This window comes from Netta rufina, assembly GCF_964035555.1.
Source record: "Netta rufina genome assembly, chromosome: 2".
In the NCBI taxonomy this organism is placed as follows: domain Eukaryota; kingdom Metazoa; phylum Chordata; class Aves; order Anseriformes; family Anatidae; genus Netta; species Netta rufina.
Window position 1 is genome coordinate 8,738,232 of NC_140124.1, and position 13,290 is coordinate 8,751,521.

General features: G+C 42.1%; 1 protein-coding gene across 6 annotated transcripts in view; it reads left to right on the top strand.

Moving 5' to 3' along the window:
* The first annotated feature begins 8,878 nt into the window (after nt 1-8,878).
* RBM33 (RNA binding motif protein 33) overlaps nt 8,879-13,290 on the top strand; it is a 104,360-nt gene continuing 99,948 nt past the window's right edge. For all 6 annotated transcript variants that reach the window (XM_084281834.1, XM_084281835.1, XM_084281837.1 and 3 more), the window contains exon 1: nt 8,879-9,091. In XM_084281834.1, the coding sequence (XP_084137960.1) occupies nt 9,064-9,091 (28 nt within the window). In that variant the 5' untranslated portion in view covers nt 8,879-9,063. The remainder of the gene's footprint in view (nt 9,092-13,290) is intronic.

Below are 13,290 nucleotides of genomic sequence, written 5' to 3' on the forward strand. Positions count from 1 at the left end.
GAGTGCCCGCGAGCAGCACTCAGATAAAATCTCTTCTGAGTGAAATAAGCATGAAGTATGTGGTGGGAAAGTTATTCTGCTGAAGCCAGTTGATGCAGTTCTGTTGGCTGCTCTGCACTACGAGCCATCGGAGACCCTGTTCGGAGGCTAGCAGGCATGAGAGGCTACACAAAGGTGAGGCAACTCTGTATGGGGTACAGAAAGGTGAGGGACCTTGCTTATCGCTTTCTCTGAGGCAGAAAGCTCAATCAGTTTTCAAAGTTGTAACTAAATAAATAAAAAGACACGGTAGAAAAATTGCTCACAAAGCAATTACCGAAGAGTAGTTGGAGCAAGAGAGAATAATCCCAGCTTCACAGCTGGGATTTCGAGTCTAAGCAAATATCTGAGTAATCGTCTTTAGCTGTGTACACATTTTAATTCACACCTTTCCACTCACTTATTGCTTCTGTGCTAGATACTTTTAAAAAAGTGAATCAATTGCCCATAAACGGTGTCAGATTGTCAACAATGGAAATGAAATCCCCTGCTTACTGAACAAACAGACTCGGAGCAGCCCCACAAACTCCCACTCACCGCCCAGGCAATTTCCCTCTCGTGTAACCTGGAGGGTCTCATTATAACTGGTACTTGGTCCTGGCTTGAATTGCTCCAAGCACTTCTAATACAATCTGATCCCTTCAGACCCTGCTTTACTGCCCTTGTTCAAGCATGAAGAATTCAGGCTAGAACAGGTGCAGGGCAGGATGATTAATACAATCTGGGAACAGGGAGTCTTTCACAAGCAGAGCTGCCAACACTATCAATTTATGTGGTAGACAACTGCTTTGGGCAGTAACCTACTGGATTTCCAGTATCTGGCAGCTCTGGTTTTTGGACACTTGGAAATTCAGGAGAATTTCACAGAGCACTCACAAAGCAACTTGCCATGGAATAAACAGTGAGCCTGACACCTCCCAGCTCCCTGAAGTGGTACAGATTCGTGTTTGCCACTTCTGGACCCACAAAACCATACGAGGGCAGCTTGGATTCTGACACAGAGGCTGACTGCCCTCCACGCTCTTCTTGGGATGGGAAGGAAGAAATGCCACTTACGCTAAGAGATAATGTCAGCACGTAACAGCTAACAAGGATGGATTGGCCTGGGATACAGTCAGGCTGCAAACTGGAAGATCTCACGTATCTTTGAGTATAGGGATGTTGCACCATAGCATTCCTGGAAGGGAGGGGGAGGTAACAGCCTTGCTAGTTCTAAAAAGAAAAAAGAAAAAAAAAAAAAGAAAAAAAAAAAAAAAAACAAACTTGAATGTTTATGAAAGGATTATAAAAAAGTGTCTGTGACATTAGGCGTTAAATCTGATAAGTCCAAAGATCCTGTTCTGTTTTCACTTATGCAGTAGTCCTTAGGTGTTTTTGTCATGTAAACCTTATCTTCTCTTTTTTGTCTAGTATTTCCTCTGTGTTCTTACCCACCGAGCATCAGCACTAATATGACTATGTGTTTTCCACTGCATTTTTCTTATTTAAAAGTGTCCGGTCTTTTTATTGGCATTAATTTCTTTGTTTCCTGCTTATTATGTCTTCAAGTCACAGAAGTAAAAAGCCAGAGATCTTGGCATCATTCAGCTGAGCTGACAACATGATCATTGAAAGAACTGTCTTGAAATTGAAAGACTCTCTTCCCCGTTTTCTTCTCTCATGCAACCCTCATTTTTTTTTTAAACTTTACAACATAATCATAATTGTAGTGCTCTGAAATCAGCGATGAATGAATTTCTTTTGTGTCCATGACATCACGAAGTCACTGGAAAATCTCCTGCAGATCAGAGGCTAAATTTCCAATTGAGCTTTGAGCTGGTACACTGTGAATAAAAAAACTATATAAATCCTATTAATTTCACCCTGTGAAGGCCACAGGTAATATTCTTTCCTGCTCCAGCATTCCTTGTAAAAGTACATTTGAATCTTTAATACTAAGCTATGAAGAAAAGACAACAACCTAGAACTTAAAAATAAGGTCTTTTCAATTAACGATTTAGAAACAGGGGAAGGAACCTTATGTACCTTTTTCTTATCTTTCAGATAAAGACCTCTTGGGTAAGCTTGGTAAATCCTTATCTGCTAGATAAAGGACCGCTATGATGGGCCTTATCGCTTAATTAAATCCTAGTACTATGTACAATGAAGTCAATAATTTGTTATACAAGATAGCACTTCCAACTGTGTCTGCATTGGCTAATGCATCTCTATCGGTTCCCTGTACCACAGCATGCTGAAATGGGTCATGTTCCATAACCTGCTCCTGGCAGCAAGGAGCTCATTACAGAAAAGGTGCCCAGCTTAGTTCGGACAGGCTGTGATAAATAAATCTCTTGGATCAGCTAGATAAACTGAGGTCCCAGGACGAAACTGATTTGATATGTAGGGCCTAATTCTGTCCGTGTAATTTCCTTGTAAGGAAATGAGTTGAATGTGAAAGATTTGTGGATTTTAGCCCAAATAAAATACTGATAGCGTAGATCACTAAAACAGAAATAAGGTATAACCAAATTTAATGTTAAGAGATCTTGTGAAGCCTGTGGAACAAACTCAACTAGCAGAAAAACACACGATAAGACCTAAATCCTGACCATCCTTTTATTCATTAAGGTTCACGTCACTCAATGCATTTACATCCACACATATGGGGGTGAAAAAAAGAAACTGGTCAATAACAGCTATAGCAGCTATCACCAGAGTTCGTACTGGAAAGGTCTTCCTGAATACTAAACTCAGTCCAAATTTCCACACAGACAAACATTTGCATAAAGAAGTCTAATACATGCAATGCTTCATTTCACTAATTGGCTTACTGGTAACTTGCTAGAATGATCTGTTCCTGAGCTTCATTGGCAACAACAATTTTGTACATATGGATAATCCATAAAATGAGGTATATTGTACCTCATTTCTCTGAAGGACTCCGTTATATCCTAAAACCATTACCCATTAGGCACAGCAACACAAAATGTTTTGGCCCTGCAATATGAAGATCTGCAAATCAGGAGTCTTTTCCTGGTAAATTTGTCAAATTTCAGACCTGAGATCTGCTACTGCCTTCAGCTTTGCTCATCCCTATCAAAATACAGACTATATGACTGGGATTTTTTTCCCTTCTCTTTCATCACAACAAATCTCCCGTAGCTAAGATTCACCATTTAGCCCATTTAAAGTAAAATGAGGCATCTAATGTTTAGACAGGTAGAGCTGGAGAACATTTATCCTTCCCTTGGGAAGAATCCCCGAGGAGTGCCTGAGCACGCAGTTGAAGCAGTGCTATGACACTGATGTCTGTCCATAAAAGATGGGACATGAAATTCTTGGGTGTTCAGCAAGACAAAGATCAAGACTTGGATCTTGTTCATACCGAAGATGACAATAGCTTTGAAGTGTGTTATCTTTACTTATTTCTGCCAATGATATGCTCAGAACTACACTCTCAATGTTAAGCAGAGACAACCCCTGGCCATGGGAGTAACTTGCTACTTGGATAAACAGAAGTAACCATAAAACTACTCCAGATTATGCCAGTCAAACCTGCTAGGGCTATTCTGTAAACTCAGAATAGCCTTTTTTAAATCTGAGGGCAACAAACCTGCTTCCAGGAACCACAGGTATCAAGGGCAGTCTAAATACACCGTGAGTTGCTAGAGTCGTATTCAGGAGTGCTTGGATTTCACAGCTGGGTACTTCTAGCAAATTGTACTCCTTTCTATGTGTAGTCCCTAAGGATTTCCCCATAAATGCATAGACCCAGTTCTTGCATGTCTGGCAAACTCCTCCTGTATGCTTGCCAAGTTTTAAAGGGCAAAGAATCAACAGCTGATAATTTATGCCAGGAACCAACAATGATCCAAATTCACCCCTTGTGTAATTCTAGAAAAGCCAGTAAAGTTCCAGGGGAGAAATTGTTGGCTTAGCAAAGTAAATTTTCATTGACATTTGAGGAATACACAGTATCAATTAAAGCAGAGCTAATTATTGCTACTATTATTTGCATTGCAGTAGCTCCCGGAGGCCCTTAACAGGATTATAGCCTTCTGGTATGAGGAGTTTTTAGGAACATAAGCTGTGATCTGGAAGTTCACGTATTAGAGCTAACATTTGGTACCTGTGCAGAATGTCTCTAAGTTCAAAGGGGCTCCAGAGAGCACAGGGCTTTGCTCACAGGTATGGGCCACAAGATCCTGGGCCACTAACGCTGCTTGTGATGCTTTGAGGTTTGCCTGGAGTTGTCATTTGTCTTTTCACTCCTTACAGAGTGATGTAGGCCAGCCTGGGTCCAGAGAAAGAAAGTCCTTCCAAAACTCAGCATTTGGGCAGGGCCAATGATGACTTACATTGACACCTTGTCAGGAAACCTCAAGAAACACTTCTAACCATCACTTATTCTGATGAGTTTATCATGGCGTACAGCTCTCTTGCCTAAGAATGGGACATTTTAGACATTTTACACTTTATTCTGAGTCATGCTTGTGAGGCAGGACTGCCTTATATGTGTCAGCTTCACTCTGATTCACCTGCTGCCCCTGACACCAGATGGCTTCTGATAAAACATAGCAAAGGCTTCATCAGTAAGACTTACAGGGTCCAAACTGAAAATATAAATATATATATATACAAATACAATTTATAATACGTTTCACACCTAGGATCCTCTGTAGTTTCTTGACTTCTTTTGTCCAGATCACTAAATATTGCAAAAACTGATGCTCAAAGCAATACCAGAACCCAGAGCTACAGCCTAAAGCTCCCTGTGTATGCAGATGTCCTGCTGCACCTTCCCCTTTGGTTCACAGGGAATCAGCCAAGGGATGCATATGAGACAAATGTCACGCTGAGTTAAATTTGTGGCTGTGCTTCTTGGATATCTGGAGGCCAGTATTACTTCACTCCCCTTCGCCTTGCTTGCTGGCTGCTGCTATCAAGCCCAGACTGTAATTTATATCCTTCTGCCTGGGCTGGTGCTGGTAATAATTTATATATTTTACAGCCTACTTCAACAGTGCATTCATTCTGTTGAGATTTGGATCTTTGGTGGCTGACCAGCTTTCCAGGGACTCCACACAATACACATTAATAATACACTTGACAGACACATCGCTTGTTTAGACCATTTCTCAGCACAGAAGGTCTCCTATTCTCCTCCCTAGCAGCTGTTTCAGCAGTCCTTGGGTCATGTTGCTCTGAAGAAATCGTACCAAAATAAGATGCGTCAAGTAGATTGCAGTCAACAAGGTAGATAAGCTGCAACAAGTGGGTAAATAAGTAACAAGGAGGAGGAAAGAAAACAGTGAAAATTACAGCTATAACAAAAGCTGATCTATGTGAACACTGGCTGCAGTTCTGAAACCATATCTGGTTTACACTCTAAAAGTTTCTGTTCACAATTTATCACCTTTTTTTTTCTTATATTTTCATTTTAATCCTCATACTATTCTCCTTCATGAAGACATCTATTTGTTTTCAACGTCCTTTCTATTTCTATCTCTGCTTTTGCCCTTCTCTGGAGTATGTTCAAAGAAAAGATTTATTTCATCTGCATATATCTTTGAGGAGGTACTGCAGGCTCTGAGGGCTGCTGCCTTTGCCAAAAGGTCTTACACAAGGAATGCACCTATAAGAGAGCAAATATGCTTTCACATCCCTCATTTGAACACTTTAAATGCAGAATTTCCTGTCAGGTGCAATAGAACATTTGTTTCGTTACAGGCTGAAATAACCAAACACCAGTTCAATGTCTGATTTGGAAGAATGAGTCTGAAAACAGGCTTAACTTCACACAGAGAGAGGTGCCTCAGAATTAGACACCCCTTTGGGAGGCAGGAGAGGCTCAGCACAAGAACACCACTACCCAACGCTACAAACCCATCCTCCCACACTATGGAAACCACGATGTGCAGCCTGGTTTTGCCACAACAAGTGGAACTAGAATGAAAGCTCATGAAGAGATCACTGTGGTAAAAGATAAGCCAGAAAGATATTTTCTCTAAGGAATTAGGAGCTGTTTGCTGCCGATAACACTGTTCTCACTTTCTTTATATTAAGTGTTTAATAGAATTAAACTTGGAATTGTGCTTTACTAGATTACTGACTGATGGCTTTTTAACCACTTGAGTATGTGTCTAAAAGTAAGTAAATAATTTAAATGAAAAACAAACAGATCTAAAATAAACCATCTGTTCCAAAAATAAGTTATTGAGTGTTTTGGAAAAAAAAAAAAGAAATCTCAAACTAGTGTAAATAAAACTGTTAGCATGTACTGCAATTGAAACAGCAGTTTAATATAGAGAAGTTAGGACATGCACACAAAAATAATAATTTGGAAGATTTCAATCAGAAAAAAAGAATAGTTTGGCATTACTCTCCCCATTTTTCAGAGGAAAATCTCTTGCAGCAGATGCAAGGTAACCTGCCCCAGTAATGCAGCATGTTAGTGCAAAGCTGGGTTTACAGGTTTCTTGAGTTCTGGCTCAGTTGTTTACTTAATCCTCTTGCAAGACAATCTGTAGGATTCCCAATCATAGCTGGAATTGCTTTGGAAGACATGCTGACAAATAAATCATTTTTTTTTTTTTGTAATAAATCTTCTTCAGAAGTATTTAATAAACTGATGATCAGTTCACATGAAGTCACTTTAATTCATGGATTTAAAACTTCCAGAAGGGGGCAAGAATGTCAACCCCCCTAACAGAAAGGGCTCTGGCATTTTATAGCACAGGTTAGATAGTACTGAGTTGGAGTTTTTTAAGCACAATTCAGAGCAATTATGGCACCTGGAATTTGAAAATTCACAGAGAGGAAAGTCCTGAGTGAAGAGGAGTACAGCCACTATACTTGTTTCTGTCATTGTAAGTTGGGTCCCCGTTCCACATCTGCTGATCAAACATCTGGAAATGACCACTGTTTTTTGTACCAGAGATGTACAAAATTATTTAAGGACCCATATACTATCAAATAGCTATAGTGAACTATCCTGTTATTCCTCTTTAATAGCTGTGTTAAGCATATGCAAGGAAATGTATGGTTTGATTTGCATTTGGATTGATAGTCACAAAAAGTCAAATCAGCTATTAAAATAAGCATAAATATAGAGCATTGAATACCTATCAAATATACTTTTACATATCTGAATGTCACTCAGATGCTCACTGTGCATACTGCTTACAGTTAATATTTCATTTCCTAGCCTCAGCCAGAGAGAATACAGAGAATTATGACAAGAGAGTTGTGAATTGCAACAAATCTACTTCTGAGACTGGCTGATTCTTGCCATGTAGCCTTTAAAGAGACTACAAAACTCCCTCCCATGCCAGGGAATCCTTTTGTTTTGCAAAACAGATACCCAAAAGAAAAATGGATACCAAGACGTGATGGCTGAAATCCCAGTCCCACTGAAATCACCCTAGTTTTTACCACTGACAGTAGTGTTCACATTTCACTTACTACCTCTATGTAAGGCAATCAGAACTGGACAGATGGACTATGTATTAAATTACCAGCAACTACTGATGGTCTGTTTCCTAAATTAAAGTCAGAATTTGGCTGTGAGTTTGCAGTAATATATAAAGAATAAATCTCTAGCCATACAGTTGTGAAGCAAAGCTAAAAAATGAGACCAAATGCAATGCAGAGATGAGTCCGCAGGGAGCCTGGAACAAAGTGACATGAGAACTTCTCTATTCTCATAGCGTGGGTTTAATCAGATAATGTCGATAATTTAAATACTAACATTGTTAATTATTTCCATGAGGACTTATCCACCTGGGAAAGTTTTGCCGGTTACTTGAACTAGTCTTGTTATATGAGGCTCCATTAAATTGCCTTAGTGCAGATCGGGCTTCTTCACAAGGAGTATAAACTAAGTTTGTTGTGTATTGAGGCACATTTTTATACTGTGTTTAGTGTGGTGTGTGGGTAATGCTGTGAGTTCTGTTGCCCCATTGGGAAGAAAACGAATGGCTCCTTTTGGTGGCTTACTTTCCTTTGGGATTAGGGAACTGATCCGCCCTGTAAGCACAGGAGCGCTAGGCCTTCGGAACAAGGGAGAGCACGGTTAAGCCAAGAGGGGAGCACTCAACAGAAAGGGTGTCAGAAAAGGATGTTTAGCCTGCGATTAAATTGGATTTAGCGTGTTATGACATTGAACGTGCAAAGTAAGAACACGCACAGAGGTGAGGTGTGAGTGGAGATGCAAGCAGGACCTACATGAGTGATCACTCTGTTTAACCAAGCCTAGCTTCCCCACACACTCAAACCCTGAAGGACAGAGAACCACTTGCAACAGGAATCAACCCTTTTGGGGTGTACTTCAACCCTGTTGCTAATTATTTTTCCTCCTCATGTAACGGGCAGCTGCAGACGGGGTGTCAGGCAGAACCTCCAGCCTACTGAAGCAGTGGTGTAACCTAACACAAATGTGGCACTTCAGCGATACCCCACACAGTCTGAGCAGGCCCTTGTGCCACAGAGCCGTGTGCGGGGCGAGGAGCAGCACCCGCCCAGCCGCGTCCCCTCAGCCCTCCCCACGCCCCAAGCTCCCTGCGCGCCTCGCCGCCGCCATGACACCCTCCTCCCACCCAGCCCCACCACCCGCACTGCGCATGCGCGCCCGTCCCCTCCCTGATCCTCCCCCTCCCCTCTCCTCCCTCCCTCCCCTCTGCACATGCGCACTCCCGCCTCCTCCACCCGGCCGGCTGAGCCGAGGGGAGGGAGCGAGGCGCATGCGCACAAGGCGCGGGGCTGACCAACCGGCGGCGCCCACCGCCCTCCGTGTCCTCCCCCGAGGGGGCAAGGCTGGTCCGCCGCCGTCCCGGCATGCAACGCGGCGGCGGCGACAGCGGCGGCGGCCGCCATGTTGTGGTAGTTTGTTGTTCTCCTGCGGCCGGGCCGCGCCGAGGGGCGGCCGCCGGGCGCTGAAGCCGGGCCCTTCCCCGGGGCCTTGCCCCCGTCCCAACGCTCCCCGGAGGGCGGCTCGGGGCTCGGAGGAGGTGTGGGGAGCCGGCCGGGGTGAGGCGACGAGCCATGGCTGCCGCCCTGGGAGGAGGCGCAGGTGGGTGGCGGCGGGGCCGGGCCTCGCCTCACGGAGGGGTGAGGGGGTGCGGGGCCCCCTCGGCTCCTTTCCCCTCACGAAGGCTTTTCAGCCGCCTTTTTGGGCTCGGGAGCGCCGGGTGGGTGTGTGGGGTGTGTTTTAGGCTCGTGTTTATTTAGAGGTGCAACGTATCGTGGTTTCATGCTCACCGTGAGTGTGTCCCCATCGAATAATTGATCTCTAAGCTAAGAAGTAACGAAAATTTTGTTTCGCAGACGATCCCGAAGCGGAGCATCTCGGTTGGAAGGCGTAAGGTGAAATCAGTGCTCGGTCCTAGGGTTCTTGGGTGCGCCACTGCTCTCCCGTTGGGCTCCTGCTCGCAGTATTTAAGCGACAGGCAAAAGCCAGAGCTGTTCTGGGTAGTGCAGTAGGTAGACTTTAAAATTAAAACACTTGATTGAGTGATTTTAAAGAAAAAAAGACTTAGATTGCCCACGTGACCCATCTTCAAGAGGGATGTAGTTTAGAGAACGCATCTGTTTCAGGTGCTTTGAGCCCTCCTTTCACAAGGACTAACAGGTTAGTTAAACACTTGTTAGGGTTAACAGCATCTGTCCTTGTCTGTGCTAAAGCTTCTGATAATTTTAGTTAATTTTTCTTGTCAGCAGCTATTACAGAGAACAGTGTGGCTGGTCCTCAGGATCACTTGCCAAAGTGGTCAATCCGCTACCAGTTAAGCTAACAGTGGTGAACAAAGTGTGTAAATACAGCTGCTGAAGGTAAATGTTGCGAGGAAATCCCCAAATTTCAAAATGGAAAACTTTGGGAAGAAGGCTAGAAAGGACAGCAGTAATTGGTAATATTTTGAGGATATTGAGCATTGGTTTAACGGTGTTAATTACATTGTAGTGTTTAAGTTAGTTTGCAAAAGGATTTGTGCTATTATCTGTGGTTCAGTTACTTTTGCTGTGGAAGTAAACTTTGCATATATGTTCTATATCTAGAAGTTTTTTGCTAGTACTACAAGGAATGGGTGTTTTAAAGGAAACATCACTTTCTAAGCACTTGAATTTTTGTGCTTATAATTGCTGCAAGTTGAGTGAGAGTGTTTACTTGTGTAAATGTGCATGCAACAGACAGCCTTCAACCAAGGGGTGCAGTTGCAGTTTCTAGTTTATTTTGTTTTGTGATGGAATATTGCTCATGTCTAACTGAATTAGGAGCCTTTTGCACTACATGGGTGCAAGCAGTTGTTTGTTCAGAATTAACGCTGAGCTCATCAATAAAATAGCAGTCAATTAAATATGATCCTTGCTCCATGTAAATAGTGGCGGTTTTAACCTGCACGATCACTGTGCAACACTTATCTAAATGAAGAATACAGAGGTGTCACTTCATGTTAATCTGAGTAGTCAAGTAAAATTTCTGGTGGAACTTGTTAAATACACTTCAAAACCCCCCTAAAAATGGCAGTTACACTACAATGGTACGTGCAGCTCTATTTGGAAAGAGGCTGCTATCTAAAGTCAATAGCAGTAGTAAGTGGGGGAAAAAAGGAATCCAGGAATTTGTGGTTACTTGGCTGAAGTGGTTTTGGTTAGTTGAAGTTCTGGCTTTCAGAGCTTATGTTTTCCATTTAGTCCTCAGGGTTTCTTATTTCTGTTTGTTTTTTTTTGGTTTTGGGATGGGCAAAGACTTTTAATTATTAACGTAATAGCAATAGAGCTTTCTTTTAAAAAATGGGCTTACAAGCAATTGGAAAAGAAGTGCAAAATAAATGGAATGTTAATTTGACATAATTTCAAGGTAATAGTTGTCAAAGTAAGAGTTTTGTGGATGAAGATACAGCTTAAATTTAAAGTCTTCTGTAAAGAGATGATGCAGGACTGAAAAATGAAATGGCTTTGTCTGCTGAACATCTCAAGCACATTTGATGCGATGGAAGGATTGTCTATTGGACAGAGTGTGTAGGCTCACTGGCCATTTATGTATTTTTTTTTTTAAGTTCTTGGGAAGTACTGGCTTGATTCTTAATAACAGAGTATTCGTACGTACCTCTGTGACCAGATACTAAGGACGATGATTAAGGCTATTGCAGCGATAGATTTCACAAACATAAACTGGAAAGCTTTCACCTGGTGGCCTGTGAGGTCTCTGGGAGTGATTCACAACTTCATATGAACTTGCAAGTTCCTTTGCCGTGCGGCCTGATTCAACCTGCTGCTTATTCTGGAGTGCCCGTATCGAAACATGTACATTCAGGATGCCTCTGGTAGTGATGACGCGAGACTCTGAGGGCTGATAGTTGCTCATTAGTCCATTGATATGGTTAAGGCAGCGATTCCCAAGCTTGATGCAAACTTGCGTGTAAAACCAGGACCAGAGCAAACATGTTGAGTGTTGAGTCCAACATCTGCTTATAATACACCAGCTGTGTCGTGTAGCTGCTGGATTTTTGTGATATTTAAAATGTAGCTGTAAATTGATGGTAGTAATCTTACTCAGTGAGAGGTGCTTACAGCAAAACTAAACAGCAAACCCTCAGTAAAACAAACTCTTGGTTGTCTGCCATCTGATACCACTGGAACCCTTCCAGCATGAAGCAGGGGAAGCATCAACCCTCCCTTACTGAGGCAAAGGGAAGCTATTGTAACTTATTTTCTGGTTAATTTGCTTCTGATGAACTTTCCTCTAGACTACTTTGAGTGCACATATCTTTGGAGTAAATCATGATGGGCTGTGATGGAATGTGGGAGACAGCAAAACAGCTGGAGAGAGTCCAATCCGTACGTGTCTTTCCCATGTTCCTCAGAAGTCCTATACCAAGAGGAGCCGAATGGGTGCTTCTCTACATCTGGGCCTATTATTTCTCCAGTTTGAACTCAAGCTGTCATTGGTTTAATTTCATTCAACTAATCTGAAGGCTGTTGTTGCATTCTTAGCAATGTAGTGGCTATAAAAACCTCCTGTGCTGCTGTTAATAAAAATTGCTAAAAAGCTAATACTGCTAGCACAGCAAGCACCTTCCCCTGCATTGTGGGGTCACTATCCAATTTAAAGACAGTAAATATCCTGCAGTCTGAATGAAATTGAATTTGTTGTACTTCAGGCTACTTGACAGCAGCACGCAGGGACTGGAAACAGATTCTACATTTATGCCTGGATGGAAGTGGGTAGAGCGTTGGCCATGGTTGAGTTTCTGGGTATTGCACTTGCTAGGTGGACTGATGCAACTGGGTGCTATAACTTGCTTTTGTATTGGAATGTACACACACAGACTCCAAAGTGACAAAGGCCTCCACAGTTTGTGAGATACAAATACATGGACTTCTGTATCAGCTAAGGACTAGTGCCAAAAAAACATTACTTGAGTGAGCTTGTGACAGCAGACTTTCTTTAAACATGGCAATTTAAAGCATTTTAGTGCTTCTTTGAAAAGTTTTCACTAAGAGCTACATTTTTTCTGAATATTATCTCACCAAAGGTCATCTAAATTGAACATAACCATAGCATCACTTGTTTTTAATGAAAGCCGAAGCTGAACCGTGCTTTATTGCATCAAATACTAAACCTCAGATTTTAGGTCTGATGCAACTTACTGTCTAGAATACTGAAGGTGGTGATTGTCACAGGCTCAACCCAAAAAACCTCCAGATAAGTAGTGGATTTGGTCCTGTGTTGCGTTTATTATGCGCTGCTGTTATGCAGCCTCAGTTCCAACTGTAACATTTGGTGGCTATGAGAGATGCTGGAGAGTAGACGTTTCTCATCAGTGTCCAAAGCCATTTGGGAATCAAGCTCATGTGGATTTCATTTAAACTCTTGGCCTTCATTTGCTGTTCAGTGTGCTCATGAGGGAAGGAACCATGACACTTTTAAAATGTATTTCCAAAGCAAATATATTTTCAAATCCAAGAGGGCTTTGGAAACATTTTTTGTGTTTAGATGAAGTTCTTTTTTATTTCTTACTTTCAGTTTAAGATATTTTTTTCAAGCACTGATGACAGAACTTAAGTTCCCGGTGGCACATTGTTATTAGTTCTGTTCTTGCTTATAGTTAGTGACTTGTTTTCCACCATTACAAACACTGGAAAAGATTTTTAAGAAGGTAAAAATAACTTGACTCCTGTAGAAATTCATTTTTCTACTTGATTTGTTTGAGAAACCAAACCACTATTCTATACGAATAATTTGGAAAGAACTCCTGAAATACAGTAGTG